Raw genomic sequence first — 16,575 nt, forward strand, 5'->3', positions numbered from 1 at the left:
TTTGCTCCATGATTTAATGCCAACTTTTGAAGCTCGTTGCTCCACCTGAGCGTCGAATCGTCGAATCCGTAGATTGACTTGGTTGAAGTATATCTTCTCATTGTATGTAAAATTATTTTATTGTTCAATGTCATTACATTTGTATTTTGCGGACGTCCGATTGAATTTAAATATGAATTTATACATTTGAAAATCATATCATACAGAAAAAAATATATTAATTAGATGAATGGTAATCATTCTTTTTTTTGTGGTTAGAAATCTATCATTGAAATGTATTGTTATTTTTTATTATTAGTCATATGGGCTACCGCTTTAGTAGGAACCGGATGGCGAACAAAATTCTTATGTACCAACCAATAGCTCTAGCTCCCAAAGTTTTTTTCTAATATTTAATAGAGTTCATGTAAAACATAATTAAAATACTTATGCTTATTTATATTTGTGTTAAAAACATTAAATAATATGTTATTGTGCTCATAGTTGTTAAAAAAGTACCTATCATTTTGCTTGGTATCAAATATCTTTTAATTAAAATTTAAAATACAATAGGTGAGATAATTTATAGAAAATATTGTATTTTTAACAATAAGTTAAATTATTATTAATTTAATCTTAGTTTAAATATTACAAATGTAGTATGAGTTTAATTAAACTAAGTTGTACAAAAACAAAATAAAATTATTTACAAAATTCACATGAATAATTATAATTATTTAATTATATTTTGTTCATTTTTCTATAAATATAAAAGAGTAAATAGTAATTTTTCTTTTGGAACGTTTAAAATGTATTACATTAGAAAAAATTCAGGTATTTATCAAAACATAACTTTGCATTATTTCTCATTGAACATGTGCAGGTTATGTATTTCGACGTATACCTCTTCTTCTACGACCTCTCCAAGCCATTTGTGGTACTCGTGGGACATTAACTGTCAATTCTAAAAATAGTTATAACAATAAATATAAGTTAATAAATGTTCAAATATACTTACTTTCTTGTTGTACTTTTTCCCGGTGTTCTTTTATTGCGTTCCCAAGAAGATTACAAATATTAGTAATATAGTTATCCATAGATAGACATAGAGTTTTAGTTTGAACTGAAGTTCGACAAAGAGGACACAAATTACTTTCTCTCAACCAAGTATTTAAACAAATTTCACAAAATGTATGGCTGCAATTAATTGTACACGCCTAAAAAAAAAAACAAATTTACATATTAAATTTTATATAAAATATTCATTTTCACAATTTATGACTAAATTTTATTTATTTTCCTATGATAATGAGATATGCAAAATCATTTTTTTAATCTAATTTATGGATGCGTAAAATTCAAGTTTTTTTGAACTAACATTTTGTCGTAATATGCACAATGCTCTGCATTATGCATCTTACATTTATCAATATTTAATATTTAATTAATAATATAATTATATTCAATATTTAACACCAATTGTATACAAACAAATAATTAATTTATCTGTCATAACATATACACATTTGTACACTAGCTATTACATAATTGATTATTGTATACTATGCATCTTATCTTAAAATAATTATCATTTTATGTTCAAATTTTATACAATAAACTGAAAATCACTAAAAGCGCTGGCGGCAACAACCCATGATGGGGGTAATTAAAAATAATATAAAAAGGCGCTGATTTTCTAAGAGACCTTCAGTTCTCTCTTCTTTTTGAAGATCTGAATTCAATAAGGAATTCAGAATTCTTCTAACTGATTTATTTTGATCAAACTAGCAGCGACCCCTGTTGTCGTCGGTACATTTTAAAGCGATATTAAGTACATTACATGGTATTCGTGAGATGGCCACCACCTTTTCGTTGTCTCAGTGTATTATTTCAGGTACTTACCAGTTAGGTCATTTTTAATACCTCTATGAGAGGAACTTAATACAAATCTTTTTATATCTACTTGTCTTTACTATTCTAAACCCTCGGACTCTACAACCCCCATAGAACCTCGTTGCTCCTGAATTGACCAAATCCCCAAATATCCAACATTAGTCAAATAAAATACCCCAAACAACATTTTTGCTTATTTTTGTATTACTACAATTTTGAGATAGAATATGTTTTATTTAAACTTCAAACCCAAGTTCTAAAATAAAATAATTATGTTGGTATAATTATGAAGTATGTGATTTTTTGTTCAGTCTCTTAGAGACTAATTTATCAAAAACAAAATTTAAAAACTTTTTTAAATTTTGGATAAAAAATGTTACTAAATTATAAAATAATAATATATAGACAATGACATAGTAATATTTTTCATTTTACTTAAATTGCATTTTATTTTCACAAACAAACAAATTTACTTTAAAATGTGACACATCATGGTAAAGTAATGTAAATGTAAGTAAATGAAGTAATTGTAAAATCGTTTTTTATCTTAGAAGATTAAGCAAATTTTATTTTAAATTGAAAATTTGTGTCTTCATATGTTTAGCAATCATATTAATTGTTAGTTCAAAATAAAAATATGTACTTTTACCTAAAGAAAAGCATTTTAAATTGCTTTATTAAATTTTACTATATGAATTTTATAATTGATTTTTAAACACATTTATTTACTTTTTCAACTAATAAAAAAGAAATTTTCATCAGAAATAATTTTTTTAGTTAAAATATTTTAGCTTTACTTTTCAGAAATTTTATTTACAATTCTAGGATTAGAAAGTTCAAAAAGTTTTCAGATCTCTACTATCACTTTATAATATTTAACAATCTTAAAATTGATTAAAAAGTATTCTATAATGCATTTTTTAACCAAAGTAACATAATAAATTTGCTAAGAACTTTTAACATGATGACGTGTTATATTCACACTATTAATGTATTTAAATGTAAAAATAATACCTTAACCATTAATTCATTACAAATTGAACATTGAAAATCACTTTCTAGAACACTATAAACTTTTTCTTTGATTGTTTTTTCAATTTTTGATATTTGATCTAGAAAAAAAATTCAAACAAAAAAATCAACTTCTCAAAAAAAAGATAATAATTAAAGTATGTTGAAGCTATTAAATGACTTAACAAAGTTTAACTTAAAAATTTTATCAAGAAAATAGAATAACAAATGATAATAATTTGATAAATACCTCTTTTTAATGTAATTTAACATTAGCCTTAATACAATTGAAAGTTTAGGAAAAATAAGATAAATTAATTTTTTCAAAAATGTCTTAAATCCATAGGTGTTTTATTTTTTAATTAATATTTTTTCTTATCAAAATATTTAATAAAAGGAATAAGATTTATTTATTTTTAAAACGTGATTAAGATATTTCTGAAATATTTATAAAAGTCATTTAAGACCACACATGACATTGCATTATAAATTATATTTTTCTTAGAGATTTGAATTATTATTGTTATAATATAAAAAAATGTAATGTTTTATAAACAAAAATTTTTGTTTATATGTAACTGCTTTTGATAATTAGTTAATAATCAATGGCCATATGGACATGATATTGTTACCAATGTTTCTAATGTTCAATTTAATACAATAGTAATATATAAGCCCAAAATTAATTTATACCCCATTACGTGAACTCCATCCAAAAAATAAATAAATGGAGTTCATAGGTTATTCACTTATATATTTTATACAGGTAAATAAGTCCAGATTAAGACACAGTATATTTCATGTTATATACTAAGAATATCATGCGACTTAGCTTAAACAGGTGTAAAATTAAATAAAGTAAGTTAATAACAATATATATACTTATATAATTACCTTGTTGTATTTTTAAAGTATTTTGGTAATCTAAATTCTTTTTTGTTAATTCATTGTTAGCGAGTTTATGCTGCGGAAAAACATTTTTTTAATATGATTTAATACAAAAATATAGGTTAATAAAACATGATTTTAGAACTAATTTAAAAACTAATACATTCTATATATATATTTTTTTAATTATAGTAAATGTTAATAAAAAAAATTATTATTGTGTGAAAATAATACAATATGTATTAACCAGCGGTTAAGTTATTTTTACTTAAAATATATTTACTTTTAGAACTGTTTCTTTCAATTTTTTAACTTTTTTTGATGCTTGATTAATTATTTCATTAAATTTATCTAATTTAGCATTTAGAAAACGCTTCATTGATGCTTTTTCACTTTTCAGCTAAAATAAATCAGCCAATAATTAAAAAATTGGATTTAAATAAGTGATACGGTCACATTTTGTGCACAAATCTTGGTTCAGTCAATAACATTTAACAGCTTGGTCAGCATTCATGCTTATTACAGATAGATATACAGGGACCCGCTGACAATGTTAATATACACATTCTTACAGAAAACTGTTTGTGAAAATGTAGTGCAACAAGCAGTTGAGACCTACCATATGAATGTTTAACATCTAATTAATATTATTTGAACTTATTATTATTATTTAATTGTGATTTAATAAATTATAATTCTCATGATGTTTATAGCACATTGTCACCTCCTTGATGGACATTCTAACATATCTTGAATCCATAGATTATTATTATTATTATTTTATTTTATTATTAATAAACTTTATTATTTGATTCCATTATACTTTAATAAGTTTTTTTTAATGGGATATGTACTAATTAAAATGTTGGGTTACTGTTAACAGGCATATGAGATATGTACCGAAATAGGGTCGTATCATCAGTAAAAATTAAAAATAAATATATAATTTTTGTATTCATTTAAAGAAATTAATTGTAAAAAAAAGATCATCCACAGAATTAAAACTTACAATATTGTCAACATAAGATTGACTTTTACTAGATTCATGTTCTTCACCATTTACTTCATTATTTCGTCTGAAAAATAAATGCAATTGATTTAAACATCTAACTTTATAAAAATTAAACACAAAAAGCAGAGTAATTTTAATAGAATAGGGTATATATGAATGAAATATTTTAAGCATAATTCTGAATTTTGTAAAAAAGTATTTTACCATGAATGCAAGTTTTTTTAAATATTTTTTATGAGCAAAGCCTAGTTTAAAAGTTGAAATTTTAAAAGGAATCATTTTTTTCATTTTTTAACAATATTATTCATTAAATGTTAACGCGTATCCAAATGGTACGGAACTCAAGGTATATATATTATATATTTATGTCTATGTGTATATATATTTACACAAGCACAACAGTAAAAACAAAGAAACAACATCGGAAGACAATAGTTGATTCTTATAATATTAGATATTTTCCTTAATTCGAATAGTTTTATACGTATGTAACAATGGGTAACTACCCTTCTGTCGTCGGTAATATCGGTAATGAGCACACCGCCGCAATCCAAGTAAAAAAAAAACACGGAAAAACAATGAAACACAAACAGCACACAAGAAAGAGGCAAACCAGTTAAGGTCAACGTCGGAAACGATATTTGTAGACAAATTGTCGCATCATACACAGTAGTTATAAGTAATAAACAATTGTTGACTTACCGCCGTGTTCCTTGTGTGTGTGGTCATTGATATTGCGTTCAACACTTACCGTATTAGACTGAAACCTTCAGTCTCGTTGGCAAGAGGGAATGGACTATTCGGTCCGGTCATCCGTAACTTACGGATGACTTCAGGACCGAAGGGGGAGAAAAAAAAAAGAAGGAAACTCCTCGACCGATTACTCGGGACGAGGGGTTTCACGATGGAAACGGGGAGGAGAAGGAGAGTCTACAAGGAACCCGTCCACGGCGCGTCCTAAATCGTCCTCGGCGAAATCGACTTCCATGAGGGCCGGTCTAGCTGTGGTGCTTGTTGCTGTGTAGTAGTTGCTGCGCCCTGTTTGGTTCTGTTGTAGGCTGGAGGGGCGGACTAATTCCCTCCTAACCGATTGCCGTTTCCCGATACCGACGGTCTGTTTGGGCACTGGCAGTGCCAGTGTCGCTCGCCGCAATATCGGCACGGGGTAGGCGGTGCGTCCGCGTTTGCATAACCCGCTCGCTGTCGGGCCGCTGGTTGCGCGGTATGCCGCGGAGGCAGATCGGCTAGCTGTCGGGACGCTGTCGGAGCGTACCGAGGAGCCGCGGTTTTATCTACGTCATTCGCTATCTCATGTAGATCGGCGAAAGACGCTGGATGCATTAACCGTATCATAGCGCTGTAATCGTCCCGTAAAAGCTCCGTTAACTGTCGCACAAGTTGTTGCTCCGGTAAACCACAACGTACTCGCGCGGCTGCCAAACGTTATTTATGAATAATAAACTCGGTTAACGTTTGTCGGGGGCCCTGTCGCGTCGTTTTTAAGTCCGTCTCGAGCGCAGTCCTGATATTGATATAGTCGAACTCCTCGAGTAATTCGGACCTAAATTCCGCCCATGGCATATTGTTTAATTTAATCGTTCGTCNCGGGGGCCCTGTCGCGTCGTTTTTAAGTCCGTCTCGAGCGCAGTCCTGATATTGATATAGTCGAACTCCTCGAGTAATTCGGGCCTAAATTCCGCCCATGGCATATTGTTTAATTTAATCGTTCGTCACCAATCACCTGCCCTGTCGTTCAAAAACGGGACGACGATGTTCACCCACGCGGTTGGGTGTATACCGCCCTGACAGAGTAGATCCTCCGCTCTGTCTAGAAACTCCCGTGGGTCCTCTTCGTTTCTCCCTTAATATTCAGGTAAGCAGGCGCGCACGGTGCGTAGGTCGTGGTAAGGTACCAACACAGACCGCGAGCTGCGGGTAGGCGACAAATCATTGAAAGACTGACGACCGTCGATTGTGTTGAATTGCCCCTCCCGTGGTTGCCGCGTAAACGAAAAATCGGTCGGCTCGTTCTCATATGTATGAGTGCGCGGATAATGTTCGTCTTGCCAACCCGTAATACACATCCGTGATAGCGACGCTTGTCCGTACGACCGTCTCATGTTGCGGGCNATCCGTGATAGCGACGCATGTCCGTACGACCGTCTCATGTTGCGGGCTTCTTGCGCTTCGATGTCCGCGAGGCGCTCGTGTCGCGTCGGGTCCGTCGCTCCCGATGGACCGAATGTAACGCGATGCGCGTACGTTCGTCGACTATCATTTCGCTCTACGTTAGCTTGACGAAGTCGGTTGTGCAGCAACATGTGGGGACGGCAACATATTTTGACTGATTCGCTCCAACATGTATGAAATCTGTCGCTGTTCCATTGACATACGCGACAGCGACCTTTCTAGTTCAGTCATACGTGCCTCGATCCACGCGTTATTCGAAATGTCGCCAACGTTCTGTCGGATCGCCCAGACTTGTTCTGCCGCGTGCGCTATCGAGCGGGCAACATATACGTCCTCGACGAACGGTGCGCCTAGTTGACCGCTTGCGCGTGTAATTTCCCCCGGTCGTTCGACATCAGATTCGTCGTCTTCTATTGTGCGTAGCGCGAGGTTCACCAGATGTTCCTCTGGTAAAGGTGCTACGCCGGGCCGCAGATAGTTCGCTGACACGGTCCGTGGAGTTGTCTAAAACTCTCACTTCTGGTTCGCGGACCGGAATTTCGCTATCGACCGGCGTACGGGGCGGTAAAATTTCGGTAGCTGGATTCCTCCCTTCGCTACGTATGTTTTCCTCTAGCATAATTAGCATGTTGGGTTTCGTCGCGTAAGATGGTAGCTGTCTGAAAGCGCATTCGTGACGTAATTCAGCGCAATTCACATTTGTGCTAATGATTTCCCCGACATATTGACCGTGAATATTTTGTTTATTTACAATCTTAATAATCAAATGTATGCTACGTTAATAGCGGAGATAAACAATATCTCCGTTTACGGTCAAATTTGCTACTGCAGTAGAAAACAAGCGTTATTATTATTGCTTTTGTTATAATTAAGTACCGCAATAAGATGGTACGGGGCCGCCGTATATGATATGACAGCGAGTGAACAATAATAATAACGGTTACCTGGGAATCGGGCGCTTTGACAAGGTCAGACGAAAATATACTATTTTCATCTACCAAAAGACTGTAACTATCGGCCGGAAATTCACTTCTTGTCCATATCAATAAGGTCTTTATAACAAATTGTAACCAACACTTTTAGGCCCGTTTCACACAAGCGCGTATGATACGCGCGCTGACCAAACATTGATATAAATGAACATGTTCACACTGACGCGTACGATCTACACGTCTTGTATTTTTTTGTCATTTTGTCATGACTTCTACCCCTAGCAAGTTCGCGAAAAATGACTCTCATTATAGACACTGAAATTTTGATAAATGAGGTTCAGTTAAGACCAAATTTGTGGAATTCAAGGGATGAAAGGTATAAGGACAGGGATACTAAAGCAGCAACCTTTAGAGAAGTAGCGCAATGTGTTGTAATGGGGTTCGATGCTATGAACAGCAACGATCAAAAAGATGCAAGTGAGTATTTATGAATGTATATTGTACACAGGCATTGTCCCCTATGGGGGCGGGCGGTTGCTCATCCCATTAAAATGTTTCCAATAAAATAAAATTATGTGTGCACATACAGGTAGGCAACAACAAACGATTATCTTAACACATAAGGTTAGAGGACATAAAATGGGAGAATAATTGGAATATATCATTCTTTTTCATTTAATATTATTACCATTTGTTTTTAAGAGTGTTCCGGAACGTTACTTTATACTGAAAATTATCAACTTTTTTAAAAATGGACGAATAAAAACCATTTAGATATTTTCTTTTTATTAAGTATATTTTTGGACCCTATACCTGCCCACAGGGAGGGATTCAAAATAGCAATTTTGTATTAAAAGATAACTTTTTCAACCTTACTTTTGAAAATGTTCTGGAAACACTCCGAACTTCAAACATATGTTAAATTAAAGCTTTACCCTACAAACTACAAATTAAATTTAAAAAAATTGTCCCGACACCTTATCTAATCACCCTATTAATTTACAATACAAAATATTCAATATCAATTTCATACTATTTTAATTTCTATAATATTTATTTATTCATGTATTATACTTATAAATCATAAAACTAGTCATCATGATATTATTAAGGAATTAGGGTCAATGTTGTTTTTGGTATAACCCAACAATTCCTTCTAAAAATTAAACTCAATCTACAGATATGCATCGATACGACTTTGATGATAGTGATTTTAATTACTGTCAGATATAATCTACAGGGTGTTCAGTAAGTCTATTGTTCTCATTGTTTGTAACAATGAGAACAATAGAAACCCGTTTCCTGACTTACTGAACATCCTGTATACTTATTTCAACTATGTGGAGTCCCAACTGTGTGGGTTTTTTTTTGTTTATGAATAATAAATATATATATTTTAAAATTACCATTATCATGGTTCAGTGGACAAAGTACAGCAAAGGTGAAAAAGTGCCAGGGACCAGTTCAATAGCATAAAAATGTATAAAATATTACTTTTAAAAATTTTTATTTGTATGTTTATACTAAGAACAATTTTAATAAATGTTAATTATAAAAAAATGTTATTTTTTAGTAAAAATAATTCTTGTGGCAAAAACTTTTTACCAAAAGAATAAAAATCAAAGACCATTACTAGTAGTACTATGAAGACATTTAACATAAACTTATTGAGCACATTACTTTTATTGACTTAATGAATCATTCTATCTTGCCATTCTACTTTACCAGCTTCGCTTATAAAGTAATTGGCAAACTGGTCCCTTAATATATTACCTGATCTATTATAAACATCAATTGAGTCATTAAGACTTTCAAAACCATTAATACTTAATGTGTCTTCAAATCTAAATCCATCTCTATTCCTGACAAAATTATGCAATATACAACAAGCTTTAACAATTTTTATAGAAAGTTCTACACTTGTGTTCATCGATCTATGGAAAATTCCCCATTTGTTAGAAAGTATTCCAAAAGTTGATTCTATATATCTTCTTGCTCGAGACAAGAGATAATTGAATACTTTTTTATTGTAATTCAAATTGCTTCGTGCATATGGTCTAAGTATGCTTTGAGATACACCAAAAGCTTCATCAGCAACTATTACAAATGGTAATGGATTTCATTGGCCGGGTAAGGGTTTCGGTGGTGGCACAAAAAGTTCTTTATCTTCTAGTTTTTTGTAAAATTTTGTTTTTTTAAAAACTATTGAATCACAACACTTTCCTTGAGCTCCCACATCAATAAAAGTAAAACAATAATTTGTATCACAAATAGCCATAAGAACTATTGAATAGTAATGTTTGTAATTAAAAAATCTGATCCAATCTGGATTAGTTTAAATAAGCAAATATGCTTTCCGTCCAACGCGCCAATGCAATTTACAAAGATAGCATCGCTTTCAAAACCCAAAGCAATTTCTTTACATTTTTGCTGATCCGGCAAAGGCATAATTTAAGATTTAAGTCGCCATAATTCGCTGCATACATCTTCTACTATTTTACTAATAGTAGATATTCCCATTCTATAGGAGTAATGAAGGTCTGTGAATGAATTACTCGATGCTAAGTATCTATAAATACGAGCTAATTAAAATATTACGTCAGTATTTATTCAAAAAACGTTAGTATGATTTCTGAGTAATTACAAATACTGTTAGATTTTACCCACCTAATATAGTGTTTTAATAATAAACATTTCAAAATGTGAATTGTCAATTTAATTAATTTTTTTTAAGTAAAAAAAATTACTTTTATTAAACCATTAATATTTTCCTATAGAAAAAACATCAATTCCCGTAATTTTATTGATAATTATTATGTAGTTATTATAAAATTAGCTCCTTAAATAATTTATTTTAAGTAATATTTATTACTTACCTTAATATTATGCAAAGCCTTTCTGTCGGAGAAATAGGTACGCGAAAGTTACTATTTATGGTTAGCCCCTTTTCTAACTTTGAAAATAGTTCATCAAAAGATTTTAACGACATTCTGAAATAATTAAAACATTTCTCTTCGTGGTCTCTTAATTCAGAAAAAAAGATTGCAAAAGCGCCATTAAGAGGTCTTTGAACCAGCATCGGGTGAACCCAAAATCGCCTATTTTTTTTTATTTTTGTAGTATTCTTTTTTAAAATGTGCCTGTAGGCCGCAAAAACCAACATACATCTTATTTATTGGACATTCATTTTGAAAATAAATAGCAAAAACACGGTATAGTGTGAAACAAAAAAAAAAATCGCTGCGCGTACAAGAATATACGCACTAGTGTGAAACGGGCCTTAAACGACAATACTTACGGCGGATTATATTAGATAAACTGCTCTAACTATATTTTTATAAAAGAAAATTTTCCCAGAGACCAGGCTAACAATCTAATCCAACTAACATGTAACTGTGAATAACCCAGGTAAAAATTCACTGGTGTCACCAGTGAAATCCGTTCAAATAACTATATGAACTATCAAATTTGTAAGGGAGACTTCACCGTTAAAACTAAAATCTAATATAATTAGAAATAAAACTGAATCGGCTCAAAGCCTCTTACCTTAACTTCTCTCGGCCGGTTGAGATTCCTCTTCGGGGAGCCAGTTAACGCGTATCCAAATGGTATGGCACTCAAAGTATATATATATATATTATATATTTATGTCTATGTGTATATATATTTACACAAGCACAACAGTAAAAACAAAGAAACAACGTCGGAAGACAATAGTTGATTCTTATAATATTAGATATTTTGCTTAATTCGAACAATGTTATACGTATGTAACAATGGGTAACTACCCTTCTGTCGTCGGTAATATCGGTAATGAGCACACTCGCCGCAATCCAAGTAAAAAAAAAACACGGAAAAACAATGAAACACAAACGGCACACAAGAAAAAGGCAAACCAGTTAAGGTCAACGTCGAAACCGAAACAGAACGCAATATCAGTTATCCATATTGGGCGGCGGCGACCTTATCTCGGTGTCAAGGGCGGGGAGACAACCGATTGTCATATTAATAGCTGGACGGCTAATATCGCTAGAGACACGGGTGAGCGCCAGCCTTGAGCGACGGGCGGTGCCGTGTCAATGTAAAATCTATATTTAATATTTTATAAACAAATATTGTTCATACTCTTTGTAATTATCATATTAAGCGATTAGAAAGTTTATAATAAAAATAACTGACATATATTAAAAAAATGAATTAAAATAATATTTTTCAGATATTTTTGATTTAGACATAGTGTTTATATTAATCAATTTATTTGATGGCGTTTAATAAAATGAATAATATATTTGATTATATTAGTGTATTGTTTATCCATATTCTACAAATTACTTACACACATGATGTCTTAAGAATAATCTTACTTCAATTTTTTATTTGTACATGTTTGTAAAACAAATCTGTACAGATATTTAATATTTCCACTCCCATTTGCAAAGGAAATAACATCTCCATGATTTAAAACTTGAAAATCATTTTGGTCAATAGAAATTTGCACACAATTTACATAAGTTTTATTACCTGTTCCCTGTAGTACAGATATTGTTGATCAACTTAGAATTAATTATTTTCTTTGATAGCTAAATTAATATAAACATGCAATAAAAATTTTAAGTCTTACATTGTGAGAAATAAAATATAGACCATTTGATTTATTTATAAAACAATGTTGTCTTGAAATAGATTTTTCTTCAATTACAAGTGAACAGGCAAGAGAACGTCCAATAACAAACTGAAGAGTTATAATATATAAATTTAAACATTTTAAAGAAAAATAAAGTATATTGTAAAATATAAAACAAAGTTAAGATGGCTTAAAGTTAATATAGATATTATTTTCACATAAAAATATATGTATTTTTAATAAGTTCATCTTAACACTTAAATTGAGTTTATTTCCTAAAGAAAAAATCTACCTCAGTCTCTCCAATAGGATAGTTAATGCCACTAGCCAAGCACTGTAATGTTGCATTACCAGTTACGTCAGAATAACTGTTACTTCTTTTTATGCTCATTGTATTTGTTATCTCTTTTAAGATTTATGGTATTCAGTTTAAAATCTATCATATAAATACACTTAAAAGTAATGAAAGTATTTGTTTTGAATTAAAAACATTCGAAACTATGGTAGCAGATGTTAATTACATACTGATAATACAAAATAGAACAATTTTATAGAATTTTATAGAAAATAATAATGTTAAACAAATAAATAACTGGAGTCAATTTTGATGAACAATATGTCAAAAGATCACAAATCGTATCTAGTCGAAGACATTACCCTCAAAAATTGAAAAAAATTCCCTCGTTCTCCGTAAACGGGGGAAATCATCCAAAAAATTACAAATTTAAAAATCGCTAATTTTCGACATTTCTTCAATTTTTTTACTCAAAATTGAGTTAAATTAAGATATGTATAATGACATACTAAAAGTCCTCATAAAATGGAATTGAGCTTTTTTTTTTTACAGCCTTAAAAAAAGTTAAAAAATAAGAGCTTTTTTAATTTACTCAAAAAATATTTAACTTACCAAGAAAAGTTTCGTATAATAGTTGTTTAAAAGACAATTTTAAACAACAAAAAATATCTTCTATTCTTTCATTTAAACAAATATTTCTCGAGTTACATTACATTTAATATGTGTAATAAAATTTATTTTCTATTTTTTCCATTTTACGGTTATTTTTTATCATGTTTTACTATAGTGAACCAAAAGTAAGATTTTATTATGATATAATATAAGATAAATGAAATTGGGTGTGTTGATTAATTAATTTAGATTTTTGAGCACTTGAATAAATTTAATTATCTTACTTTCGGTTACTATAATTCAGTTTGTTTAATATTATTGGGGTTGTGGAGTCCGAGGGTTTAGAGAATGACAATACAATCAGATAAAAGGGTTATGATGAGTATTGAAATTTAATGTATGTATCAAATTTATAAAATTTGGTAAATCATTTGAATAGTCTCACGTTTCAAAGGCACGAATTTAGGTCGGCAAACTATGAAACGTAATAAGAAAATGCGTAGGTACGATCTTAGGTCAAGCACTTCGAACGCATTTAATAATTCTCCTGACAAACCAGTTAATAAATTTAATATGAGAAAGATAAGTTAATTATTATTATTTTGCCATTCTTTTCTCGGATTAAATAATTCCAAATTATTGGAATGACAATGTATCACCTACTTTTTAATGTTTTCTGCGGAATTGAAATGAACAAGACCGACATGTTTTCTTTTTGAATATTTGAGACTGGTGGTCAATTGCTGTATTTGATTCTTCACTTGAAAAATGGAATGAAAATTTTGTATAGCTTTTTACGACTTTTTATATGAAATCTATGATCTATATATGTCACCAAAATGTAAAAATTGACCACCAGGGCTCTCATCTCTATTGAAACGAAAATTATAAGCAGGGATAATATGTTACATTGGTTGTAGTACATTTGATTTTTCTTAAGGATACTGTTACTTAATACATTGTCTATGTAGAGTAATTTACAGTGTTTAAATTTATGATACAGATATTAATCTTAAACTGAACAAGTACATACATTGTATTAATTACATCAGTGATTATGCTATGATTTCAATTTAAGATAATTATTTTATTTTGTGATAAACATTACGAATAATATTAAATTTGAGCGATGAACGGTATCACAACAATACTTACATTAGACACGATGTTATAAATACATATGTATGTATGTGTGAGATTATTTATTTATAGTATCATTAAAGTGTAGTGTATATTAAGATACAACCAATTGGGTAAGTAATTGATTTGACGCTATATTGTTTAAACCCAACCAAACGCTAAATTGTACATTCCCAAACAACAATTATATTATGTCAATTACCACCGGAATTTCTGGTAATGATAAAGATAATTGTCATAATGCGTATTGGCTTTTGGTCAGGTACTGGAACTGGTAAAAATTGTGGCTGTCGAAAAACTTAAATGTTCTATTATATGTGAACATTTCAAAGGTCAATAGCGTATAAATTCAATAGAAATAAAGATTGAAGATTAAGAAGATTGTACTATTGTTGAAGATATATTAATGAATTAAATAAAATATATGGTCTAAAATAATAGTAGGACAATGTATGTATTATAAAAAAAACGCTCTAATAAAATATTAAAGTTAAAAGACATAAAAAAATAGAAGTAGTAATGAAATAATGGCCAAAGAGGAAAAGATTATATGCAAGATATCAAAGATTTAAGGTAACTCCATTAGTCATAAAACATATATAAATTAAAATGTATCCAATTAATATGACTTCATCAGATAAAATGATTGCATCCAAATGACTATCCTATAAGTATCCTATGTTAATCATCTGCACATAATATTCATTGCAAGAACCAGCAAGCAATTTTCATAAATATAATATTAAGTAGTCGACTTGACTCATCATTAACATAAAATAAAAGAAGAGAATCAAGGGAAAACATGAGCAAGGTAGACCCAACATATATGTCAGGATATAATGGACATGTCACCAACGTCAATTGGTAACCTTTACATAAAGATACAGGGCTAAATGAGATGTTCACCATGTTACCCTGACTACACCCAAGGAACTGTCAGCTCATGAAAATGGGGAACGAAGACAGAAAAATATACGGATTAACCATTACTCATCAAATAACGTTCAAACTCAATTTTATCCACAGTATTTTGATATGTGCCCTAGTTGGACCAAATTACAAAAAGTAATGGTAATTTTTATTAATATTATGATAACAATGTCATCGTTATCAGCGCTAAACACATAATGACATCCCAACCAAAAAATATTCTCTTATACGCCCTTGATAACCTTATTAACCAATTTAAAACTGCGTTTTTAAGGAGTTACTCCTGTGTTAATAAACAATATTACATTTTATGAGAGCCATTGTAATGAACCAAAATAGAAGTTTCGAGACTATCCGAGAAACTTCTAGAATAATCTTTACACAAATAATTATCAATTTTAAATACTTTTCTGACTGACTATTATTTTATTACTTTTTACAAATACATCGTTCATTTGGAGCGATGTTTACATTAATGTCCATCTTTTTAATTACCATAAGCGTATCTGTGGCGCCGAACAGACGGCAAGATTAAATAGTTAAATTTTTAAGAAAAACTAGCCTCCCTTCATTACCTTACCAACTAATTTAATATAGAAGGGCTAGTAAAATTAGCACAGACACTATCTTTCCATTTTATCTCTCTCGCATACTCTCACTTTCATTTTCACTTATTATTCCCCCATAATCTTACACTTTCATATTAAAAGTTAATAATGTAAAATTCACGTTACTTTTGTTAATTTTAATTATAAGACTTATATATATTTGTCAAAATAATTAATACAAGTTATAGAAATAAACTCAGTATGTTGCCCCTCATATCTGTATTTTTATTTATTTAAATTAACTTAAAATATCGACATCAACAAGGAACATCACAATTCACCATCTATCTACGAATCCATTTGGACATCAAGGTAAGTGTAGTCTTAAGACATGCACTATATTCATGTAATATTAAGAAATAGGACAGAGTGGATAAGAGGTAGGATTAAGATGATATGAATGAATCTAATACAATTCAAATAACTTATAATCCCTTTCCTACTATCTCTATCTTATCGCC

At 30.5% G+C, this 16,575-nt stretch overlaps 1 protein-coding gene across 1 annotated transcript; it reads right to left on the minus strand.

Moving 5' to 3' along the window:
* Positions 1-492: 492 nt before the first annotated feature.
* On the minus strand, positions 493-12,920 carry LOC126896039 (E3 ubiquitin-protein ligase RNF8-like). Its single transcript, XM_050668469.1, has 9 exons — positions 12,822-12,920; positions 12,527-12,637; positions 12,270-12,433; positions 4,781-4,847; positions 4,055-4,171; positions 3,778-3,847; positions 2,887-2,984; positions 998-1,196; positions 493-943 (listed from the first exon to the last, which is right to left on the minus strand). Exons 1-9 carry the CDS (start codon positions 12,918-12,920, stop codon positions 864-866), a joined length of 1,005 nt encoding a protein of 334 aa, XP_050524426.1. The 3' UTR covers positions 493-863.
* Between the last annotated feature and the right edge of the window lie 3,655 nt (positions 12,921-16,575).

This window comes from Daktulosphaira vitifoliae, unplaced genomic scaffold, assembly GCF_025091365.1.
Source record: "Daktulosphaira vitifoliae isolate Bord-2020 unplaced genomic scaffold, ASM2509136v1 Scaffold_1, whole genome shotgun sequence".
Taxonomy (NCBI): Eukaryota; Metazoa; Arthropoda; class Insecta; order Hemiptera; family Phylloxeridae; genus Daktulosphaira; species Daktulosphaira vitifoliae.

Bases quoted from the DNA above. Each gene is read 5' to 3' on its own strand.
- LOC126896039 (XM_050668469.1), bottom strand. From the start codon at position 12,920: ATGAGCATAAAAAGAAGTAACAGTTATTCTGACGTAACTGGTAATGCA. The intron at 4,848-12,269 runs GTAAGATTATTC...TTTATTTTTCAG, and splicing joins TGTACAAATAAAAAATTGAA to ACGAAATAATGAAGTAAATG. The intron at 3,848-4,054 runs GTAAATATATTT...GTTTTTCCGCAG, and splicing joins TGAAAGAAACAGTTCTAAAA to CATAAACTCGCTAACAATGA.